At 43.1% G+C, this 24181-nt stretch overlaps 1 protein-coding gene across 9 annotated transcripts in view; it reads left to right on the top strand.

The window, feature by feature from the left end:
* Positions 1–24181, top strand: part of LOC120959301 (dual 3',5'-cyclic-AMP and -GMP phosphodiesterase 11-like) — a 96121-nt gene that overhangs the window by 2481 nt on the left and 69459 nt on the right. For 3 of the 9 annotated variants that reach the window (XM_040382590.2, XM_040382589.2, XM_040382599.2), the window contains exons 1-2: positions 19035–20360; positions 20467–20586. In XM_040382590.2, coding sequence (XP_040238524.2) covers positions 20354–20360; positions 20467–20586 — 127 coding nt within the window. In that variant the 5' untranslated portion in view covers positions 19035–20353. Of the gene's footprint in view, positions 1–7215; positions 7383–16870; positions 16883–19030; positions 20361–20466; positions 20587–24181 lie in introns of those variants that run through there. The other 6 variants (XM_040382598.2, XM_040382597.2, XM_049610184.1 and 3 more) reach the window with 5 other exon arrangements.

The following is a 24181-nucleotide window of genomic DNA, read 5'->3' as shown; positions in this document are numbered from 1 at the left end:
GCCCTTTCTTTTCGGTTCAGCTGGCACACTGCGCGGTGTTGACGCGGTAGCAATTTGAATGCGCGATGAGTGCGAGTGCGTCACACCCAGTGCCAGTATTGGCCGGCCGGACGTGTACATCAGCCGGGTTGAAGAAGGAAGTGCACCCGGTTTTTGTTAAAGCTTCGGCAAACGGTGATGCATTCGCGCGCGCAAATAAACAGATCGGTGCGACCAGGGTGTGGGAAGATCTCTGCCCACACAATGTATAGCCGCAGGCCGCTGCCGGTAGGTGCAATTCCGTCTTGAACTTGAGCAAACTACTACACCCGAAGCGCGTGGTGGCGCAAAGAGGCGTCAAGATTGTCTTGTGCAGCCGCGCGACTGATAAGAAGCGGGGCAAAATTTATTGTTTTGATAAATCTTCTCTCTCTCTCTCTTTCGAGGTGCCTGAGAAGGCGATGGCGCTCTAATCCTATTACTCTATTACGCTAACCATTGCGGGTAGGCCCTCATCTTGATCCTAGACCTTCCATCTCTTAAATCCACACCGTCATTGAGACGTGGAACCTCAGTAGATAGCAGTAGTGGTAGTAGTGCTCTTTCTTTCCTAAAAGATCCACTACCGAACGCCAACGGAACGAGAAACACTTCCCAAATTTCACCGCTTCCCTTCAGAGACAGTTCCTGCTAAATATAAACCCTGCTCGAGGTCAGCAGCACGCAGGGCAATACAGCCGAAACGGGTCAGTAGTTTGTTCCGATCGTTCGATTATGTAAATCGCTATCCACAACTATACCCGCACACGCACACACAGCAGCGTAACGGCTGTTCCACAGTAACGGCGCAATTGTGTGTTGACACATCTATGCCAAAACAGGTCAATCACTGCGTACGTACACGATCGAGCAAAGCAGAAAACGCAACCGAAGCGTCACAATGTCAACATTGATGGTAGCAGGCAGCAAAGCGAGTGTAATAGGCCTCGATACTATTTTTTTTGTCATGTGAGGTTGCGCTATTGCGTCGAAGATGAAGAGACGCGTTTTTTGTTGTTGCTGGTGCTGTTAGTACCTACCACCACGGTGGCTTCTGAAGGCCACTGGCAGTTGTCCGTTGTCGCCGAGCAGAGAAGGCTACGGACACCATCATCGCCTACTGCTGCTGCTGCTGCTGCGGTTAACCGAACGTTAAGATAGCACTAAACCTCGGCTCTGTTTTGACTCACCGTTTAGCGCACACTGGAACCACCTGAGCTGACCTGAGAATTGGGCCAACTTTCACCTCACAGAAGCATCGACAGACAGACCGGGTAGATCTTGACCTTCGTGGTAATGGTTTGGCCGTTGGGTTGCGTTGCGTCAGTTGGAGCATGCCACATGCCGGAACCGGAACACCTGCCTCCCCCCCCCCCCCCCCCCCCATCATTTAGCACGGTAACGGCAATGACCTTACAAAGATCACCACGGGTACCACCGGTGGACTCTTAATCTCGCCCTTAGCCCTTAGAAGAGAGGCACTACTCTGTCTGGCATTGCCACGACCACTTTGGACGCTTCAAGTTCCAGTTTGCGATCAGATCGACGCAAAACAGGTTTGCCCGTCCACGCCGTTCGGGTCCGTTTTTGGGTGATTGTTCCAAGTTTCAGACAATTTTTATTTCACCCTCCCCCGTTGCCCAACCTGTAACCCCTTCATCCCTGGTGGCCCCTTCCACCGATTGTGTTTCAAGGATGAAGGCATAAATAAGACGCCGTGGACGCCGTGACCGTCTGACGGTCTCTCCTACCTCTCCCAGATCGTGCCCGAGTGGTCCGGAGTCCTCGCCCGGCCGGGTTGACGTTGGGAGGTTATTTTGCGTTAAAAATTTTTTAATGCTCTGGCTAGCTCCTTCACCACCACGGTTTACCAGGCGAACGTTGATAGTGGTGTGTGTGGTGGCTTGACGCGTATGTCACCCGCCCGGTCTGTGGCTGCGTGTGCCGATGATCGGTTATGATGAGCAAAATGCTATTGTGTTTTTATGCAAATCCTGCCGCGCGGCTGACCGGGAACCGGGTCCACGATTTTGTCGTCCGGAGCGTTTTGCAAATCGCTTCTGTGTGCGGGTTTTTTTTTGTATTATCCTCCTCTGGCTGTCGCTTGCACAGATGATGATAAAGGTCAGCCAGGCTCGGGAAGGGGTTGAGGTGGGAAATGGTGAGATTTATGAAAAAGACATACACATTTCGGCCCACATGCTGACGGAACGGTGGAATGTGCGCCAGCGTCCACCGAATCCGATTATGGATCTTTCTTTCTCTCCCGTTTTTGTTGGCTATAATTTAAAACCCCATCTGATCTTTAAATTCTTTTTAAACTGGGGTTGATTTCAAGCTCATTCAAAAGGATTAAAAGGAGCGAGTCGTAAAACAAATACGCCTCTAGCGATACAGCAGAACAGCTCAACAAGGGGGAGTTTCCCCCCTGTTGGAGAGTCCAATACTTTGCTGAACTGGTGTGTTAGTTTTGTCTCCAGATGGCCTCGGGGATTGTTTAAACATATTTTCTACGGAAGGTCGATGCATTCTTGGGGATTTACTTTTTTTCTTGAAGAAACCAATGTCCTATCTTTAAGGGGCTATGCTTTTGGATAGTGTAGATTCAAGGTCTTTTGCTCAGCATCATTAAAACACACATATAATGGTCTATTTTTGGGAGGTTGAAATAGCCGTAGGACTCTATAACATGTTTACCATTAGCTCTGGGACACTTTGTTTTATCTAGACTAGCTGCTAATTCACTGCCCAATTAAATTTAACGATACAAGTTTGTATGAAATCTGATCTAGGCTTTATTTGATATTGTACGATTGCAAGACAAGGGACAACAGAAGAATTTAATTTTGCGTAAAGATGAAAAAGTAGGATTTTGCATTATTTTCCCCCCTGTTTTCCATACATTTATAGTAAATAAATTCCATTTTTTTTAGATCCAATTAAATAAAAATACGATTCTTACATGCACGAAGAAGATCCAAAATTCACTGGCAACACTAGAGTATTAATGAGATAAGATTAGCTTATATTTAAATTAAGATAAAAAATAGATGTGGTTAATCAATCTAAAGTCAATCGATCAATTAATTAAAACGAAAAACAAAACAAAAACAACACGAACAGACGGGATGCGCAAAAATCGAACCAGAAATTCATTGAAGCCGCTAGGAGCACGCGTAGGGATACGAATTGAGAGAATCCTTTAGAAAGGACTAGAATCTTGTTGAAGGGTTTTGAGCAAAAACTTTAATTTTAACCAACTGGAGCGTTGAATGAAATGAAGACATTAACAGGGACAGTTACAGAATTCAATGTTCTCAATGAAAATCAAGCAAGCATTGTTCCGATTAGTGATCAAATCAGTAAAAGGAATGCGAAAGGAGTATTTTTCTGAATTAAGGCTGGAAATGGCTGAAGGAAATGATCAGGAAGTTCACGGTGCACATTACAGGGACCTGTCTAGACCTATTTTATATCTTCCGACAGTCAACTTTGCGTCCGTCTATCGAACAACAGGCACTGATTCTCACGAACAACAATTTTAGTGTTACAATTAAGTCTTCGACAGCATTATCAGTGCAGGTTATCGTAGGGAACACATAAACAGCGCTTCCGAGTTTGTGGGTCTATTTAACATTGAATACCAAGCTCCACAGTAATTATCATTGGTTTCATCTTTATCAGTTAAACATAAAATTGTTATTATATTATCGCGACAGAAACCAACATGAGATTGACGAACATTAAGCATTCTAAAAGACTGTGTACTTAAATTTAAAACACTAACCCTTTTAAGATGCTGTAGTTGTGTAATTACATTACTTATGCAATACACAATCATGTTTAAAGCATTGTTCAAATGAACAATTGTAGCTCCACTGGGAAACAAAACAAACCAAATTGCTGGCGGGTATTTAAACAGGCACACGGGTGACATCAAACCAGCTCCACTACCGCCACCAACAACAACAACAACAGCAACAGCAGTAACCGCACAAACCCTCCACTTCAATCAAACCGAATCCCTCAGGGCAGCAGTGTGCAGCATTCGACTTTGACCGATTGTTTCTCAGCCTGCAAAACCATCTGCCCAGCCGGCATCTTGTTGTACGATATTCCGTCGATCGAACGTCGGCAGCACCATCTCCAGACCGCAGACCGTTGTTGTCGAGCAAGCGCAAATGTCGTTCGCTGTTCGGACCCCCTCCCGGGTGTCGATCGTTCTTTATGTAACTTTATTAGACGAGTTTCGCGAAGGTTTGCTAATTGTGCCAATCACGGGCTGTTATTCCGCCCGCGAGCTAACCCCGCACACTGATCGCGTACGGCCGTAAACTGCGAATCAGCCCGGAAAGGAAATGGATATGGCGGAGGTCCAGTTTTGCTTGCGAGCTGTGAAGTTTTAGCATTCAATAGTGAAGTGGATTACTTAATAGATTTTTTTCATTAAGCCGGACAGAATTGGAGCATTCACAGTACATATAGAATAAAAGCTACGTTTTCGTTGAAATACTCAACCGAATCTATTCATCCCGGGGCAAGCTGCCGCTTCTGATTGCACGTGATTTTGTTTCGTATTTCTGTTTGTATTTTTCGTTTCTCTCCACGCTTGATGAAGCAGTAATTACAGCAGCATCCTTCTCCATTAGAGCGTACACAAACATGTTTGCAGCGTTGCTTGTGCAGTGTGCTGACATTTTAATTGTCAATTGAGGCAGCGTGGAACGTAATCAGATCCACAATCTTCGGGGCGATTGCGTTTTACCGCAGCTGTTGTCTGTATTGCGTAGTAATCGCATGTCTGGCTAGTGCTTGTAATTTTCCCAACATTATGCATGATCACTACAGCACAAATCGGTTTCACTGTGATGATGTGAAAAAAGCCAAGCTCGTACATAATAAATAACACGATTTAAATAATAAAACCCAAAATTCGGTTCAACAAAGCCGGTCCCCCGAATAATAAGTGCGGGGATTATTCTTTCGATTTTGGGCCAGCTACGTTTAGTTGACCTTTTTTGCCTTCTCCACCCAAAAATGGTCAAAATGTTACCCTTAGCCCATTGGGGACTAGAGAGCAAAAATCCCCCTGAGAAGGACACTTAGTCAACGTGTCCGCTTTGGGGAATGTCCGCAGGGTAGGTAGTAGCCCGACAACAGAGAGCGAAAGCGATTCGATGTAAATTGGCTACAGCTACATGTTTTTAATCTTCATTAGTCCTTTCGGCTAGTGGGCGCCTTTGAAGCTCCCTCTCTCTCTCTCGTGATGTTGTTGGTGTTATTGTGTTTTGCAAATCAGAACACAATTGGCTGTCGGTACGGGAAAAGATTATAAACGCTGAAATAAAGCTGGAATTTGCACGACAACAAAAGAAGCTTTTCCTGGTATGAGAGTGGCAATAAAGGAGGGATGAAGTAATTTGATTTCTTGTTATCATTTTTACATAAATAATTGAGATTTCATATTGAATGAAGAAACTTATTTTTTATTAAAGGTAATCCGTAGCAATTGTTCCACAGGTTGTTCATCCTGAGTAAATAGGAAACGTTAATCCATAAATATTAATCTATGCGAACCAAACGAGAGCCGCCTCAGTGTATGGGAAGTCCGCCTTGGCATGCTGAATCACAAACGGATGTTACAATTTTAATAAGAAATAGCAAACAGGAAAAGCTTTATTTGATTTGTAAAGAAACTCGTTACAATTTCTATTATTTATAGCATTTTACGTATAAATCAATTATAAATTATTAACAAATTCTGGTTCTATTTTCCGTTCTAGTTTGAGTTCTAATTTGAAACTATTCAGACAATAATTTGAAACTCTCACATGTTTTATACGGTTATTTGGTATTGGTTTTTGTTAATTCTACTTTGTATCTTTATTAGTGTTATTTATAGATTACCTATTTTGATTTTTATATGTGGAATTGCCTTTGCTTGAAACTTGCATGCCTTATTGTATCTTTTTTTTGTACTATTTGAAATTATTATTGCCCAACTCAATCATTAAGTTCCTGTCAGTAGCACTCATCAAAAACTTCGAAGAAATATAATATGTATGTATCTGGTTTATGCATGGTCGATTAGATGAGAATGTGCACTATGCACTATCTTCGTTAAACTCTTTATGTAATCTTTTCGATTTCCACATATCCCTGTCAGTTTTCCGTGTAAGATACTCTCTAAATTCCTCTTCTCTTTTGTGATCACGATACGCACAATGCTCTTGGTTAGGTAATACGTTAGATTCATGTAGAATAGATTAATAGTAAGAAAAATATGTGCAATCCTTAAGGCAGACATAAATAAAATATTTTAATTCAATTAAAAATCCATTTCAAATAAACAACCTTAAATCCAAATAAACGTCGTCACAACTTGCGTACCAATAAAAATAATAAATAATGTGAAATTAATCTAATAAAATGACAAAATGAAAATAATATAATTATACTTTATAAATACCTTTTAATAATTAATAAAGTAAAATTGAGTATCAGTTGTGAAAACATTTGACTTTCAGGGGTAAAATATACAATAGAATTAGAGAATAGTTTTGTAATTTTTGAAGGTTTCAAAACAAATATTCAGCAATATGGAATTTAGAATTGTAATAGGAATTGACAGTAGTAGCTATGTTTTTTTGCCCAGTTATTCCGCTGCAAGGGCCCACACTCTGTCCGTTAATACAAGGTTAATAAATATCAAAATTTTATGGAACGGATGGGTCAATGAGTGAAAGCGCCTTTTTAGACCAGAAACGGTCTCATTGCCACCGTTTCCACATTACAAGGGCTAACCAGTTGTATCCAAGATGCAATGGAATATATTTAACCCTGTAGTCTTAATAGTTACTAGTTACTATAATAGTCTTATAGTAACCCCTAAGAAGCTGTTGAAAAGGTAATTGATTAGTAATTCACGGAAGTTACTTGGTCAGAAAAGAGTAATGGATAAACAGAAACAAATTTTACGCAAAAATGTACGCATATTTAATCAGTTCCTCCCTCAAACCAAATTAATTCCAACAAATGTCGAACAAATTTTCGAATGAAACGATGGAACATGTAACAATCATGTATTTCTCTCATAAAATTTTTCATCATAACTTGCAGCAATAAATCACATCAGAATTTCTCCAACGTTTTTAATATCACCCTATTCATGCCAATCTTTCTTACTTATTTTTACAGAATAACATCAGCCCAAAAAAGGCAGCACCGTTTCGCAAGCAGTAGCAGCAGAACAGCGACCCAGCCAGCCTGGTGTTTCCAGCACGCCAGCACGAGTTTGCGGTTATCATCATCTGGCTGGACGCGTAGTGCGTTCGCCCTCCCCGGTTGATTGATTTATTTGCGAGGTAATAATGATTGTTTACTGACGCTCCTGGTGAGTCTCGAGTCACCATTTCTATGGTTCCTTTTTTCTGCGTTCTGGCGAAGACCGGCGCTCTATTGCTTTTATCTGCCCTGTGAGTGGGTGTGAACGGGTCCAGCACATCGTTTCATTAATTTAATTGAACTCAGCACACTAACAAACACACAGCCCTGTGTGTCTGTCGGTAGAGCGAAAGAAAGTAAAGTAAAGAAGAACGCAACGGCTAATTGTTCCCTTGATTCGCGCTCAATGAAAGTGTCCTGACAGAGTGCAGGCTGCAAGCAATTCAACAATCAACAAACGTGGTCGTCACATCATCAAAATGCATTGCGCGTGCAAAAAAACTGACCCTAGCAGCGTTTGCGTTTGTGGGGTTTTGGTCTGCTGAAAAAAAAGACGTCAAGAGGAATTAAATTTACACGTGCCACCATCATCCGAACACCAAGTTCGCTCGTGTACGGAGCAATTACTCGACTCGAGCCGTTGAGCCGTGGGTCAGTCCCTTGCTGTGTTTTATTGCATTGTCGCCCCTTCAAAGGCGAGCGAGTTCGAACGGGAAACCAACGGGCATGTCCGGCATCCATTCTTCTGCTGTCAACCAACGGGCGTCAACCGGGCTCCATCTGCAACCTCCCATCTGTAGGAGACCACGAACACCGGGAACGATCCTTTAGCTGCGTGGTTTTGTTAGTTAAAGCTCGCCCTAAAAACAATGGAACTGGCATTTGGATTTTATGGCGAACGTTTTGCTGTTGACACTGTTGGTCGGGCTAATACCTCAGCTGTGGATCATTCCAGCATTTTTCTCTCTCCCCTTATCCTATACCCAAAATGCGCATCGCATCGCAGTGAAACTGTTTGGATGAGTCGTAATAGTCGCGAACTAGTTTTCCTTTTCCTGCGCTACCCTTTCTCCACGCCTGGAAAGCGTGTGGAAGACGTGCTTTTGATTGACGTCACGACTGCGCATCTTTTCCATTTGTTCACCCACATTCACCCCGAGGGATGAATTTTTGGGAAAGGCAAGAGGCGGCATCCACCAGTTGCGGTTGGACGCAACGGCACCGAGTTTACGCGGCTGTTCGTAACGCCCTTCCTGTTCGCGCGGTTTTCTTCGCCCGCTGAACTGAAATGATAGGTCAATAGCAATTATTTTCCATGATACACAGGCAGCACACACACAAACACTCCTCCAAGCAATGGAGCAATGTTTATATTTACCTCCCGATCGTGGCGTTGGATGATTCAATTACTTCGATAAGATTCGGTCGGTTCCCCATGGGCGTGTAATCGAGAACCGCAATACGGGAAAGTAACTGGAATGGCGTATGGAGTCCCCCCTCGGGGGGGGGGGGGGTGGAAAACAAAGAAAGATACTTCTAATGGTCCCCAACATACACACAGACACACACACAACCAAATTCACCATTCACCTTCATTTATTGCTCATCAAAATGCTCGAATTTCTTCCAGCATGTGCGTGATCTTTCGCTCTTTCGTTTTTTTTTTCGGGGAAAAAGGATTTCCTACCAGGACAAACGGATATTTATAGACACGTGGGCACGATTCGCGCTCACCTCATTAGCTTGACTTTTGCCCGGCGCTATCGGGCAGCTATCGTATTACCAGCTGCGCCCGCGTGAAAGTGGATCATTATTTTTATTTTCATCTTCATTGCGGGACGCAATTTCCTTCGCTTTGTTGGTGCTTTGGGCAATAACAATGGTTTTGCGGGGCATTTAAACTGTCCCAAGCGTGTATGTTGCGTAATGCCTGCGCGTATGTGATCAACATTAGACTCTCATAATACTAATTCCAAGCGCATCAAATCGGTCAATGTCGAGGCAAATAATAATGGGGCGCTGGTGGGTACTCAGGACATAAAATTCATTAACACCAGCCTCGCTGGGTACACACATGCACCGGAACCGGAGGAAACATATTAATCCAAAACTCTTCCCCACCATTGCCTTGACTGACTTTTTGGGCCGTTGGAGTATCCAGAGGATGGGGATGGTGAGGTGCGGTACCCGATTGCTTATTGCTTTCGACAATAGGAAGGAAAATTCCTTCGGCTTTTGTCATTGCCGTCGATATCTTTGTCGATGTGTCACGTCCTTGAAGCGTATCCGTGATGACGAGCTGACACACACTCTGTACACTCCGTCTGCCTCTCTATCTCTGTCTCTTTTTGCTTCTCTTGCTCTCTGACCGTTGTCTAATGCCACACAATCACATCCTTTTGTGTTGAGAGCTCCAAGAAAACCGGACCGCAGGATGAAACTTGCTGTCACAATCCTTCCACACACACAAGCTCTCGTCAAACAGCGCGTTTTACGTCCCTGTCTCCTTGTCTCCAGAATAGGGAAGGGGGATACATTATTTTTAGCCCGCCGGGGACATTATCCCTTCTTCCCACTGCCCACACAATCACGGCGATGACGACGACGGCGAAGACATTTGATTGATACGCCGAGGCGCTCAGTAAGGCAGGATAATTCTGTTACGCTTCCCGGCTGTCCTGAGCTGTCGCTTGTCCCATGCCTGAAGGATGTGTTTGTGGACTCGACAAAATGTCGAGAAAGGAAATTTTTGTTTGCTTCCTTTCCTTCCTTCTGCTATGCGGCACAATGCTTTGCACATCGCTAACATTCTCCATAAACATGCACTCGTTATGCAGAACAGACGCGTGTGCGTGTGGGAGTTGAATGATGCATTTTTATTGAGTGTGGGTACACACTGATGGGCTGCGTACTTGTGACAAGTGCGCACTACGGCGTTAGAAGAGCGTAATGGGAGAGTTTTAGCTAAGTGCAGAAATGGCACCTACAGAGTTTAGTGTGTGTTTAATGGTTGCATTTCTCCAAGTGTCGCATTAAAAGAAACAGTTGAACACGTTATTTTCGTATTTTCTTGTTTATATCGCTACAACCATGTACATTTATGACAACTAATGCACACAGCACATATGAAAACGAAGAAATTACATTTCACGAGAAGCCATATCTGTCCAAGAACGGTTGTCAGAATTTATGTTAAAGTTTGTCTCACACCGAGACACATTTCTTGGAACCCTTTATTTCCAAAGGACTTCTAACTAATTTTTAACATTTTTAAAGCGAATGTTTTATTCCGACAATAGATTTGAACTCAGAAAATAAGGGCTAGCAGGTCCTTGCACTGTTTGATTACTGATCAAATTTAAAAAATGATTTGAAAACAGCGAAATATCAAGTTTGTCTTGAAGCATTTCCGATACATAACAGAGAAATAGAATTATTTTTTTAAATAGCTATAGTGCATCATTTGTGCCTAGAACTCATCGCATCTCTCCTAGGCGATTTGTTTTGTATTCAATGGCAGCTTCTGCATTTGTTGTTTTTTATCATTAAAAAGAATCATTGGCCTTTTATCATTCGTTTACGAAGTTTTGCCTTTTGATTAAAATATAGGAACGAATATGTGATGGGTGTAGTAATGGGTAGAGTAAGTACAAGAGGATCGACTCCGATCCGACTCCAAAAATTTCGGAACTAATTCCGGAAGGTAGATCCGACCTCCAATAGACAATGGAGGAGCTGCTATAATGACGAGCTATACGAGATGTACGGTGACCCCACTGTCGTGCAGCGTATCAAGCTCGCCAGGCTCCGGTGGACTAGCCATGTTGTACGCATCGAAACGGACGACCCAGCCCGTAAAGTCTTTTAAGGCCGTCCACAAGGACAGAGGAGGCAAGGTAGGCCCAAACTGAGGTGGCAAAATGGCGTGAAGGCGTCCGCCATTAAGGCCGGGATAACGGACTGGCAGACGAAGGCGCGAGACCGTGAGCTTTTTCGGACACTCCTGGGGCAGGTCAAGACCGCAAAGCGGTTTTAGCGATAAGTAAGTAAGTAAGATCCGACCTCCATTATCCAGAGCCGTCTGGAGTCGTCCGGAGTCGAAGCCGTAAAGAGTCGGAGTCATCCGGAGTTGGAGTCGGCCGGGATCAGAGTCAATCGTTCTGTTGGAGTCGGAGACGGCCAGTGTAAATGCCCTATTACTTTACAGGAATAATTCCGGAATTCATCTGTCTTTGACCCGATTTGACAGAAAAATCCGTTTCGCTAATGTAATAGTGGTTTCGATTTTTCCAGAGTCGGAATCGCACTACCATCAACCGGAGTCGGATCGGAGTCTCATGGGAGCACTCCAGAGAGCACATCAGTAGTTCGGTACATTGTAGCATCATACAAACGAAACAAAATAGATTAATTGCTCTACCATTCCATGATGATGTGAATTTCTTTTTTGTTCAAGGTGGTATATCCATGCAACTTTTGCATGTTTAGAATTTGAGTTTAAAATATGGTACATTGGTATAAGATTCAAACGTAGCCAACAAACGCATGAAAACGACCTGATTGCCGAACGCATGGCTAGAAAAGGGGCAGCAGAACCTCGAGGTACGATTGCGAACTGTGCATGATTAGGAGCATAACGAACATTTCTGGTACAACCATGTACAAAATGGATCCAACAACGTATGCTTTCAACAGTTTAGTCGCAACACTTTTTACCCTTTTTCTCTATTGTAAGAAGTACATTTCCAGAAGAATTCGTCTAATCATGTGTAAACTTTGTTATGGGAGACTTTCAAGGTATATTTATCGACTACTAACATAAAATGACGATGAAAACAGCAGTTGAAATGCAGTGGACTATTGTGACATACAATTGATTCAATCCGATGCGGTCATTAAAAGTCCAAATATCCACAGCTCATAAAATTAGGCTCCAAACAACTGCACCACACAAATACACCATTGTTCTCAATCAATAACACTTTACAGAAGGTCAAACAAATTGTCCTCGAGCAGGAAAGGAATGTTAATGCGTTGGAACATCCTTGGGCACTTCAAAATTCAACCACCCCACTGCTCACGCTGATATGAAACATTGCTCAATAATCCCTCCATTTCCTTCGGCACAGCAAACCATTCCATTGATTTTGCCAATTTTAAAGCGCTCGAACGAAGAAGAAAGAAAAAAAACACCGCCGAAAGCTTTTAAATCAAAATAATAAAACTCACGTCACGGCGACAACTGCGTGTTCCTTTTTTTTGCCTTCCGTTTACCTTCGCACGCAGCTTCGATACGCACCTTCATTGGGACACAAACGCCAATTCGTGGGGGAGGGATTGTACCATTGTGTCTGGGTTCGGAGCTCGATGGGGTTTGGCGATGAGTGAACTGAGATTTTTTTTTAAAGTGTTTAAACGCCACTCACGTCCAGACGCGCTCGGTTCTTCCTTCCTCGGCGCATCAAACCAACCCAAAGCCTTGACGGGACGGTGTAGCCGCACCCAACCAACGTCTTCGGGCTGAATTAAACATGAATGTGCGCCGCGCGCGACCAAGATGCGCGACCGTGCGGTTGCGGGCAGAGCGTCAGCATTGCCAAATGATATGAAAAGTCATTCGTTCTTATCGCAGTTTTCTTTTGGACTTATTACTTTTCGTCTCCGTTTTTCCACTCCTTGCGGGTACGATGGTGATGCTAGCAGCAGTTAGCATGGTGTCACAATTACCATCCGAAGACTGGCGCGCGCGACCGTGGGGGCGATGCAATCAATTGGAAAAAAACGGTTGATTCCTTCCCCTCCCCAACGTACCTTCACGCTGTCAATGTCAACGCGTGGCCGCCGGTGGCAAAGAGCAGCCTTGCGAAAGGTGTTAGGTGGACGCATTTCTATCACCCGGGCGGGTCGTACCTGTGCCGTATCTAAATTGCTTCATTTGATGTGCTTCAAATAGTATTTAAATTTCAGTGCGCAGGTGTATCGCGCATACTGTAAGGTGCACCGTTTTGGGGTGCCTTTTCTTGCAGCAATTTTTGACGTCCTTTTTGTTGTCATTCAGCTAGATAAGCGTGGAATTTTAATAATAAAATTTCATTGCTCTAACACAACCTCCGTCCGGTCGAGTCTTTATCTTCTTTTATTTTTAGTCGTTAAACTTTGATTAATACTTTAAAATATCATTGTCTAGCGCTTTTTAAGTGCTCAGGCACTATTTAAAACATAATCAAAAAGCACAGAAACTGTCGCACATGGATGATAGTTTCCAGTTTCTTGCGGCAAGCAATAAAAACTCTACAAGCGAGAAAACTTGCAGCAAAAAAAGCATCGTTTCCATTGGAAGATAGCGGGGCTATTTTCAATGCTCAATGAACACAGACACTTCCCTGCTTCCCGCTGTACACTTTTGATTTCTGCGTAAAACTGCGCCATCACTAGTTTGCCCCTTTATGCGAACAAAATGGACAATGTTGAAGCCTTTCTCTCTCTCTCTCTCTCTCTGTTTCCAACATCATCTGAGCTGTCCAGCGAATCGAGATCCTTTTTTCCCGAAAGGTAATCACCAGGAACGAGAGCGTCGGTAGGAAGTGTGGATAGGGAAGTGAGGTGAAGAAATAGATAACAAACTGCGAATGGCGACGACCGGGGACCGGGATCAAGGATTAGGTTTCGTGTTTCAATTTCACCACCAAACCCCACCCAGAGACCAACCGAAAGGGAACGAGTGAGAGCTTGAAATCTGATGCTTTAAGGGGGTAAGGGAGCTAATGGAAGCATTCACAGCTACGGTCATGCATATAAGGAGACTCGGGATAAAAGAAGATACAAAAATACAACCGTCCAGTTCGGTCACACACACATACAGGGGTTGTAATCTAACCGGAAGCGATAGCCTCTTCAACAGTGCACTCACGTCTCACGTTTGCTTTTTTCGCCCCAGCGCCCCTGCCTGGTGGTGACTTCTGGGGCGATGTCTCCTTCCGGCTGACCAGCACGTCCAAGCCGATTCCACCCGTTGTCTATTTCAAGCTTGCTACCTCTCCTCCCTATCGATGGTGTTGCGCTTTGTAATCGTTTGGTTTCCGTTTTACCCTTCCCTTCCCATCTCCGGCGGTAGCACAGTGCAAATCCTGCTCTCCAAAATCCCTGGCTGGTGGTTCTGAACTTTGTCCTACTCTGGTGCAAGGTGCGCCCGCTATCAGTATTCAAATGTGATGCGAACAAGTGCATGCGGTGGGAGCCAAAGGAGCCATACCAGCAGGCAGCAGAGAGCACACTGAACCTACGCGAAAGGGACGCGTTTGATTATAAAAGCACTTGCAGATGTTATTAAACAAATTGCATACTGTTACTGCTGCTGCTGCTGCTGTTGTGTGCCCAGGACACAGCAGCACCGTTCACAGGACACTTTATTTGCATTTGCAGGTAGAGGGGTTTGGTATTGCTTTGTGACCCGTTTACAGAGTTACAATCACAGAAAAAAAGGGGAAACACTTGCACTCACCCTCTTTAAAATCCGTTTTGTGTTAATAAAAGCTCGGAAAACTGTGTTATGTTTCTTTTACCTGTTTCTCCAGCATCATTTTATCACCTTCCTGTAGCATTGCAAAAAATTGCATTCCCGCCTAATGTTACCTGCGCTTTCACCCACAACCCGCAGCGCGCAACAGCAACATTAAACGTCGGCCGCGGCCCTTTAATACCAAGGCCTTGGCTAACGGCGACGTAGTATCGCTTTCATTTCATTTCCTGCGCCATCCTGTCGGCCAGCAATCTGTCCTAATGTTCTTTTAATTGCTTTTGGTTTTGCTTTGGCCGCTCCGCTTTAGCTGTGTCGTGACACTGGTAAGCGAGCGGGCGGGCGGGCGCCTACAAATCCTTCGGCGAAAGGAGGAAAATAACATCAACAACAGCACACCCGGAGCTTTAATGGCTACGATTGCCTGGGAAAATAGATAAGTGGAAAGAGAAAATGCGTTGCGATTACACCGCAAGTTTTATCGAAAGCTTCCCCGGAGCACACGCCGGCATGGGAGCGTCGTCGTGGGCGGCACAGTTTGTACGTGCTTTTATAGCGAAAAGCGTTTCACTTTGGAGCGCGCGCGCGCGCTCGCTCGCTTGTTGACAGGTGCTGACATCTCGATGCAAAATTGCGAAACACGTTGCGCCGGAGCGATTCTGGCGGGAATGCGGGAAGGTTTCAGTTATTTTTGAATATTTGAATTTATTTAACAATGCAACGCAATGAATCAGAGCAGCAATCTAGCAGGTAGCAATCTCTTACGGTTATTTAAACTGTTTTAACTAAAAATGTTCCTTTTTGTTTTAATTGGTACACGATAGATGAGCGATATAAATAAAAATATTCAAATACAAATCAAACTGAATGCCCCATCCGACTGATATGACCCAATTTCAATGGCTAATAATACCCCCCAAAAGGTTGTATCTTTTTAACAAAAAAAAAGTACTTAAAATTATAAAATGCCATGAAAAGTTGCAAAATTCTTTGTCAATTCTGATATTCTGAACATTTAACTATAATGGCTTAAAATGATATTTAAGTCCATATTCCCCGTATAGTCTTGAGACATAAAATAAACTTCATTTTATGTTTAAGTGTATAAAAAATACATAAAAAATACTCGAAGTAAAAACTCGATGCAACATATGATTTCTGTATTCGACATAAAAATATACAAACTATAGAAACATTAAAAATAACTTTTATCAATTGTGTACTTAAAAATTAATCAAATTTTTATTTATTATCTTTGTGTACATTTTGAGTCTGATTATCTTATGAAATAAAGAAATATTTTTTTCGCAACTTGCAGTAACTTATTTTGTAATTGATCGGTAATAGATGTAACTTAATGTAGCATATTTTAAGTTCAATTCACTTAATTCATTTAAATTAAGAATTAGAACACGACAGGTATTCGATTTTACTGCGATTAAGTTTTCATTCGTTATGCTAGGAAAGATTTGTTTTCTTTCAGGAGTGGATAGGAACAATATAGACACATAATAAACTACAGATGATAAGGGAAGCTTTCAAAATTGTGTCATTATGTACCTGTGCTGTTGTCGTTGAGTACCAGAGCGACAAATTTACTAGTCCTAATGCATGCTGTTTTGTCATTTCGATCATAAACTTAGGATTTCAAGCCTTAAGTCTTTATCTTTTGGATTGGAACTCATCCACAATAACCTTATCATTTGGTTTTAAATTGAGCGATTGCAAGGTTGTGATTTCTCACTTCAAAGAATCGGCGAAGAAGTGTCGTAGACCGTGCACTTGCCAATTTTTGGGGACAGTCGCATACATCGACACCGTCTCCGTTACACTCTCTCGTCACAAACCACACACCTTATCAACGCGATAAGTTGTTCGTCATGTCGCAAAGAAGACAAGCGGAACCCATTTGCGATCGAAATCGATTTCTTATCAAGCCTGCGCACCGCACCAGTTTTGGGGACTCTGCGCTATGCTGACAGTGTAACTGCTCCATGTGGTCGCGATATGGGCCCGACAAATGTGTAGCTGTGTGTGGCCACGGATCTGGAAAACGGCGCAGATAAGCGGTCATAAGCAACCTGCCCCAAAACGATCTGGCGTGCGCGTGGAGGCAGACAAACGGTGTGTAAATTGTATCTAATTTGTGAACGCCGATGGCGCACTAGTAGTGGGACGATCTCACACATTTGCTGCAGTGTGCGCTGTATCGCGAGTGGGTGGTTTGTTTTTCCGTCCGTGTGCCGGTCGATTGGATATCCCGAGGGGAAACCGGAATGTGTGAGTGCAGTGTTGTGGTTATCCAAATGAAGTCATCAAATCAAACAACGAGCTTCGTCATTCCCGTCTGATATAGATAAGCTGGTGGTTATTCCAAAGGCCCACGTTGGCCTGTAAAGTAGCAATTTAAATTTGTTAATCGATTCGTTGCTAAACAGGAATGTCAAACTCGGTTGAAAAAAATTGTACCTTTCAGATTATTGCGCATGCCCTTTATTATTTAATACACTGTAAAATAATAAATAGCAGTCAAATAATCATTGTACAGAAAATTTAAAACCATTTAGAAGGCTCATTCACAGTTCAGAATACTTTTGTCGGAACAGACTTACGTATTGATTTTGATATTTTTTATTCTGAAAGAAGGGTTTCAGCCGTATTGCTTATTGATTTTGATCAAACGATTATAAAAATTATTTTTTACTTAAATTCATCTATATTTTTTCCCTTTCTTAATTTTTTTAATCTTCAAAAGCGAAATCTCAACAATTATTGGATTTGGATATGAAGTCCCATATAACCAAATCGGTCTTAACCCACTGTAAAGCCACTTCAAACCCACGTGGATTAGTGGTGGTCGATTCAGTCGTTAACCCACCAAATTTTAGAACAATCGGAGCTGTCAGTTCCGATCATATGTATTTACCTAGCACGCGCTTGGCCCACCTTTTCCAAACATGTTGACGAGGAAAATGTGGATCAAGAGCGGGCTAGGGTAAATATGCTTAACAGGATTTTAACACATCGATTACTTTAACTCATTCACTTACATCACAGCATAACTTCGTCAATATTTTAAATCTAAAAACTGTGCACTGACCAGCGAAATGGATGAGTCCATTTGCATGTAAACAAACACACACAAATATGTTTTACAATAAACAAACTTAAACAACGTTTCATTGCTTCCTTTGCATAATTAAACATATTTTGGGATGGAAAATGTTTAGCAAATGAATTACCCGTGTATAAAAACTTACTTTCACAACACTGAAGTGGCCGCTTCTGCGGCCATATGGTTTAACCCACCAAACTGACAGTGCTTTGGCTTTGTTTCATGTAACTGGATTTTTAGTACAGGAAATTGGTGGCGTTTTTGGTATCATGGTTATTTGGGGTATTGCAAATTTAAATGGGTTTTGCTAGTGAAGAAAAATTCAAACCGGAATACAATAAAATCTCTCGAAGAAGCAGACTCTTCAACATGAATTGTTTCTTTAAAATGAATATTTTGACAGCTGCATAGTATGCTTGCAAAATTCCCCTAGTCGAATGCAACGCTCCCCTATAGGATTGCTATAATATTTAGAATGAAAAACTTGATATTCCACATACGCGAAAATCCGAGTTGCGCAAATGTCTTCGAAACGTATTATTCGTGTAGCTCAGGAAAAGATTTTACATCATTTACGTCATGAAAATTTAAAGCAAATACTGGTGCAATTATTTAAAAAAATCCAAACGATTTCAATAAAACCGTAACCATAAAAACTTTAGTACAAACCCTGTAAGCTAAACCAAGCGTAGAACGAACCAAAAATTGATCGTGTTTGACAGCCCTGAGCCAAGAGGGAACGTGTGTTCGTGAAAGATGCACTCCCGATCGTATTTGTGTACGTGTATGGGTGGCTGTGTGTGGTTGTGTGTGTGTTGAAAATGAATTTGTGCAGCTGACCGCGGTGATTCCTCTTCATCAGGCGCTTGCGCATAACGTATCTAATGCAACTAATTTAACATTGTATATTTTTAAACAAACTGTTTTTTTTACAATTCGACCAAAAGCATCGCATATTCCCTTTCGAAACAACAAACGAAAAAAAAAACCCCTTTTTCCTCCTCCGCGCGGCCCGACCGCAACACACTGCTCTTGGCAAAGAAAACAAAAACAACACACAAGCGGCAACGCACACCGCCTGACAGCGCTCCCGGCGCTGTGGGTGTGTCTGGATGTGTGCGTGAGCACAGTAGGCCGCGTTGGATCGCGCACCTTTTGACAGTTCCCGCACTCGCTCAGTCGCTCGTGCCGTCGGTGTTGTGTGCCCGTGTCTGTCCGTGCCCGCTGGCTCCGCTCCTGGTCGTGTAGTGGTTTGTGTACGAATTGTTTTGCTGGATATTGTTTTCTTTTACTTCAATCTCGTGTCACTACTCTATTGCACTGCAAAAGAAAAACATCGCACACAGAAGCTGTGCTGTGATTGTGTTGTGTTCCGTACCTTTGCTGTAGTGTGTGTGTGTGTGAGTAAGTGTGTTGAATGTTTTGATTCGTGTTGCGTTGCAGCAGCAGCAGCAGTGGCCAAAACTTTGCACAACACTGCACAACAATCACTACCGAAAACTACCCCTATGACGACGACGGGGGGTTGACAGGAAGTTGTTGGGCAGTGCGGGTATTATTCGGTCCGATCCGAAAGTGGTGAAATGAAGCAGACGGCAAGCAGCTCAATGCGATCGTGCGTGCGTGCGTGCATGAAGTATGTGAAGAGTGTGAGCAGATAGCTAAGAATACGCTCAGCAAAAATTCCATTCCAACTCAATCAAGCAACAAAAACAAATCAGCTCGCCCTCTCGCTCTCTCTCGCAACTCGCCGTACAGCAAAGTAGGCTACGGGAAGTGGATTCGTTCGTTCGTGCGTGCGTGCGTGCGTGCCCGCGTGTTAAAGTCGTGTCGATCGTGTTCGCCTGCTGTAGGGGAAAGAATTCCCCTCCCCCTCACCCACCCCACACGCTAATCGTACTGTGGTGATCATCCTCCACACGGTCCCCCTCACTCCCCACTCAGCGAAAGTGCACTGAAAATAAGAATAACAACCCTTCTGCGATTCTCCCCCAAGTCGGAACGAGTCCCCCTGCTAGCAACTGTAACATGGTTGTGTCCCCCCGGTTGTTCGTTCGTTCGGATTTGTCGTCACAGTGCACATTGAAGCAAGAAAGTGAAAATACGAACGATTAGCAGCAGCAGCAGCAGAAGCACAGCTCAAGAAGAACGACGCAAAGCAGTCTTTCTCAAGGCAGCTTTACGGTGGAAACTATCACTTTTCCCCGTAACAAAATACACCCTCCGCCCGTGCTGTCTGGGCCAGCATCCACAACCGAACAGTGACGCAAACGCAGCGTGTGTGTGTGTGTGACGTTAATCGGGGTGCGTCTGTGTATCTTTTTAATCTTACCCTCGGTCGCATATTTTTTGCCTACATTTTGACATCATCTCCTCGTGGTGTGGTGTCTTTTCGGCCGTCTCCCTCGTTGGCCTTCCGGTTATCTAATTTCTTCCGAAAAGAAAAACAAAAACGAAACCCAACGGACACAGGCGCCCGTATGACATGTAAGTGTGTGTGTGTGTGTGTGTGTGGGAGCGGAGGGGGTGGAAGGAATTGTTGTCTTTTTTTCTTACTTTGCCTCATTTTCTAACGCCCAATTATTTATTTTAGCTGTCTGCATGTTGCAAATCTTCATCGTCGCGGTTCGGCTTCCTCTTTACTGCTTATGTAATTATACCCGAACCTGTGTCGCAACATCACTGCTCTCCACCAGGCGCCCAAACGGAGATGGTAAAGCACTGGCCCCTCCCGACCTCGCAAACGATGGGAGGGCAGTCCGCAGTGCCGCCGGCAGTCCTCAATTGGCACTCGCCAATCAATTGTTTCGATCGATCGGCACACTAAATGGCCGCGGGATCTCTTCCTCGTCCTTCGCTCGGTGTATTGACGCCACCGGGTGGTTTTGCGGGCGCAATTCTCGCGAACTCGTACCCGGCAACCCAAATCGATTGGCATTAATTTGCCCCGGAATGGAACGGTGTACCGGTGGAAGTTTCAAACCCGAGGGGGAGGCGGGATGGGTGCGCGTAGAATCTTCGAACACGATCGGGCTGGGGCGAGGGGCCTGATCGGTTTTATATTGCAACCATTACCACCGCCCCACCGACCGATTGCCTTTTGGGTGTCGCGGTTAAAGCGCGCGCGCGCACGCCTGCTCGCGCTTGTTTTGTTATTCAGGTCACTCGGGCCCCGTTCAATCTGTCCGCTTTATTGGTCGGTTTGGGCCGAAGAGGTTGGAATTGATGTGCCTGGGGCCCACTCAGTGCTTGTTTTGGGGTCTTCCTTTTTTTTGCAAGCGCGCGCGCGAGTTCACAAATCGGACTTTGCAAAAGTAACGCGCGTCGCTGGATCCGAGGCGTTTGTGTGTGTGATCGTATCGTAGGTACTCTTCGCTTCCCTTGCCGGTGTTCGCTGCAAGAGACTGTATGCACGCACGCGGAATGATGTTCATCGATTTCAATTCCCGTCCGTTGGTGGCCGACGCCCCCGGGGTGGCCCAACACCGCCATCGCGATGATCGGATGACGGACAGCACCACACGTTGCGCGGCGTTGATTGTATCGTTCTTCATGGAAGGAATCGTAAATCGTATCTTGATCGTCACCGGGTGGCACTGGCACTGTTTCGGGACTAAGCGAGGACCCTCGTGGGTGGCAAATCTGGGGAGACCCTCACACCATCTAGGTGGTCGCACAAAAGGAATTAATTGTGCTTTATTCGTTGTTTTATTTAATTTGCTTTACCTGGAATGGTGTTTTGCATAATCGTTGCGTATAATTAATACATTTAAATTTTTAAAACAAGTAGCTATAGCTACGAACTAGATTTTACCTATGAACTTGTCAGCATTTTTATCTATTTCTTGCTTTTAGAAAACGTTGGTAAACATGTGACTATAAATCTAAATATCTTGTAACAAGTAGGGCATGCTATCATGATTTTTTGCAAAAAGATCAACAAAATGATTAATAACTTTGTAACTTTGTTGCAATTTTTTTTTGTTTTTTTCCTTTTTTATCGAACAATTCATTGATACCAGATATTAGATTAGCATTTTATTAGAAGATATTCGTTAAAATATTATGTAAATGTAGATAATATTTGTTTACATACGTGTACAAGATACGTTGTTTACATGATCGCTTTTCAACGAAGCAACCTGTTGAAAACAAATTTATATACAACTTTAAACTGTTGTTTTTACGATTCAATGATCAACACAAAGCAAAACAATGAAAATACAGCAAGAAATCGACCAAAATTGTATTAAAAATAATTATATTCATCAACTTTTAGTTAGTTTTTGTTCAGTAACACTTCCCTGGGGGCCATGGCTATCATATATGATAGCCATACAAAAATGTAAACAACAAGTGCTTTTGGCACCCGTGGTAACATAAACAAAAATGGTCTGGCACTCAACATGTTAATGATCATGGTAATGTTCGTACAGGGTTATACAGGAGCTCTCGCAGCTGTGGGACACTTTACAGGGTTTTATTGGTCGAGTTTCCATGATTTTTTTGGTGCCTTCCCACGATTTTTTGATCTTAACCGATTTTTGGTTCGTTCCCATAAATTATTGGTATCGTCCAATTGGATATCAATACAAATAAACCAAAAAATTCTGCGAAACGGCCAAAAAATCGTTAGAACGCACCAAAAAAATACGGGCACCAACCAAAAATTGATAGGAACCAACCAATAAATCGTGGGAAATCCTTTATTGATTCCTTCTTACGTGAAATGAACTTAATGTAATGGGAATTGGACTATATAGAACCCTTGTTGGACAAATCCAATTTCCAATTAGCCTGTCCAAAAAGGGTGCAATTGAGTTCAATTTCCAACATATGAAGCTCACTTTCTAACAAGAAAGAGTCAAGGAAGTGTCCTAAAACCATGAGAACCCGTGGAAAACCCTATATCTATGCTATACTAAGATCTATGCTATATTAAGCCGGTCTCATGGTACAGTCGTCAACTCGTACGATTTAACAACATGCCCGTCATGGGTTCAAGCCCCGAATCGACCGTGCCGCCATGCGTAGGCCTGACTATCCTGCTATGGGGGGGGGAATCAATTAGTCACTGAAAGCCAAGCCCACAAGTGGGTACAGGCAGGCCTTGACCGACATCGGTTGTTGAGCCAAAAGAAGAAAAAAAAGATGTTCTACTAAAGCTATGTAGAATTTATTGTCTTACACTGTTTTCCAACTCAATTTTCAATGTGAACAGCATTATTCAAAACTTGCAAGATGTTTTTCAACAGCTGTCATTATATGTGACAGCTGGGCTGTTGCAAAAAAAACTCTTGCGATTGTCGAATAACGCCGTTCACGTTAGAGACTGACCCGGAAAACGGTGTATTTCAAAGCCACCAGTCGCTTAAAAGTGGAGTAGGAAGTATTCTTTACTTGTACCAAATGTTTGAGGAATGTGTTCTCAAGGTGATCAAGCCTTAGTTGATTAGGCAATCTGCTTTAAACGATTTTGCTTTCATCTTTTTTAAATGTGCCTCTTCATTAGTACAAGTTTTTAACCCAACCCGCATACCGTTGCTTAGAAAACTTCCCTGTTCCGCACACACACTAATTTATTTGATTACAATGCTCTCTGTGGTGGCATTCGACGCATTTATGATACGGGGTAATAAATTATATGCACATATCATTATACTGCCCCAATCTAAACCTCTGTACCTGTGGGGAATCAAAGATTGACAAAGCTTATACGCCGTCCGACCATCACCAGGCCTGCTTCAAACCGTTTGCCAAATGTTTAAACCTACAGTGTAGCCTTGTTGCTACAACCTCTGGGGCTGGGTTTTTCCCGAATTTCGCCCCAACCGGTTGTAATGATCACGAATGGCGGATAATAAATTGATAGAACTCATTGGCATATGAGCGTCTGCGTTGCTTTCACAATGTTTGATCGCTCCTCTTAATATTCATATCGCGTTATGAATTATTATGTTCACCGCCAAAAGTTACCCAGTCATGTGTGAGTGTGTGTTTGTACGTTTTTTTTTTCTTTTACTATGCGTGTGTGTAATGGGAAAATTATTTAAAAAAAAAACATCTCTTATGTTACCGTGTCGCTGGAATTTAATCCTTTGAATCGTATCATTTTGCTAATTCGAGACGGTTGAAATGTGTTGGGGAAATTTGGGTTGTATAACATTGAGATTTTTGCCACTTTTTAGTAAAAAAAAAAGAAAGCCATTTCGCTCTAAAAGTAACACAAAGCTTGTAGCTTACAATTAAAATTATTTTTTATTCGTATATTTAATTATAATCTTGACAACGGCGAACACATAACCGCC

Source organism: Anopheles coluzzii, chromosome 3, assembly GCF_943734685.1.
Source record: "Anopheles coluzzii chromosome 3, AcolN3, whole genome shotgun sequence".
In the NCBI taxonomy this organism is placed as follows: Eukaryota; Metazoa; Arthropoda; class Insecta; order Diptera; family Culicidae; genus Anopheles; species Anopheles coluzzii.
The sequence above is the reverse complement of the archived record's forward strand: the minus strand, read 5'-3'. Positions and strand labels throughout refer to the sequence as shown.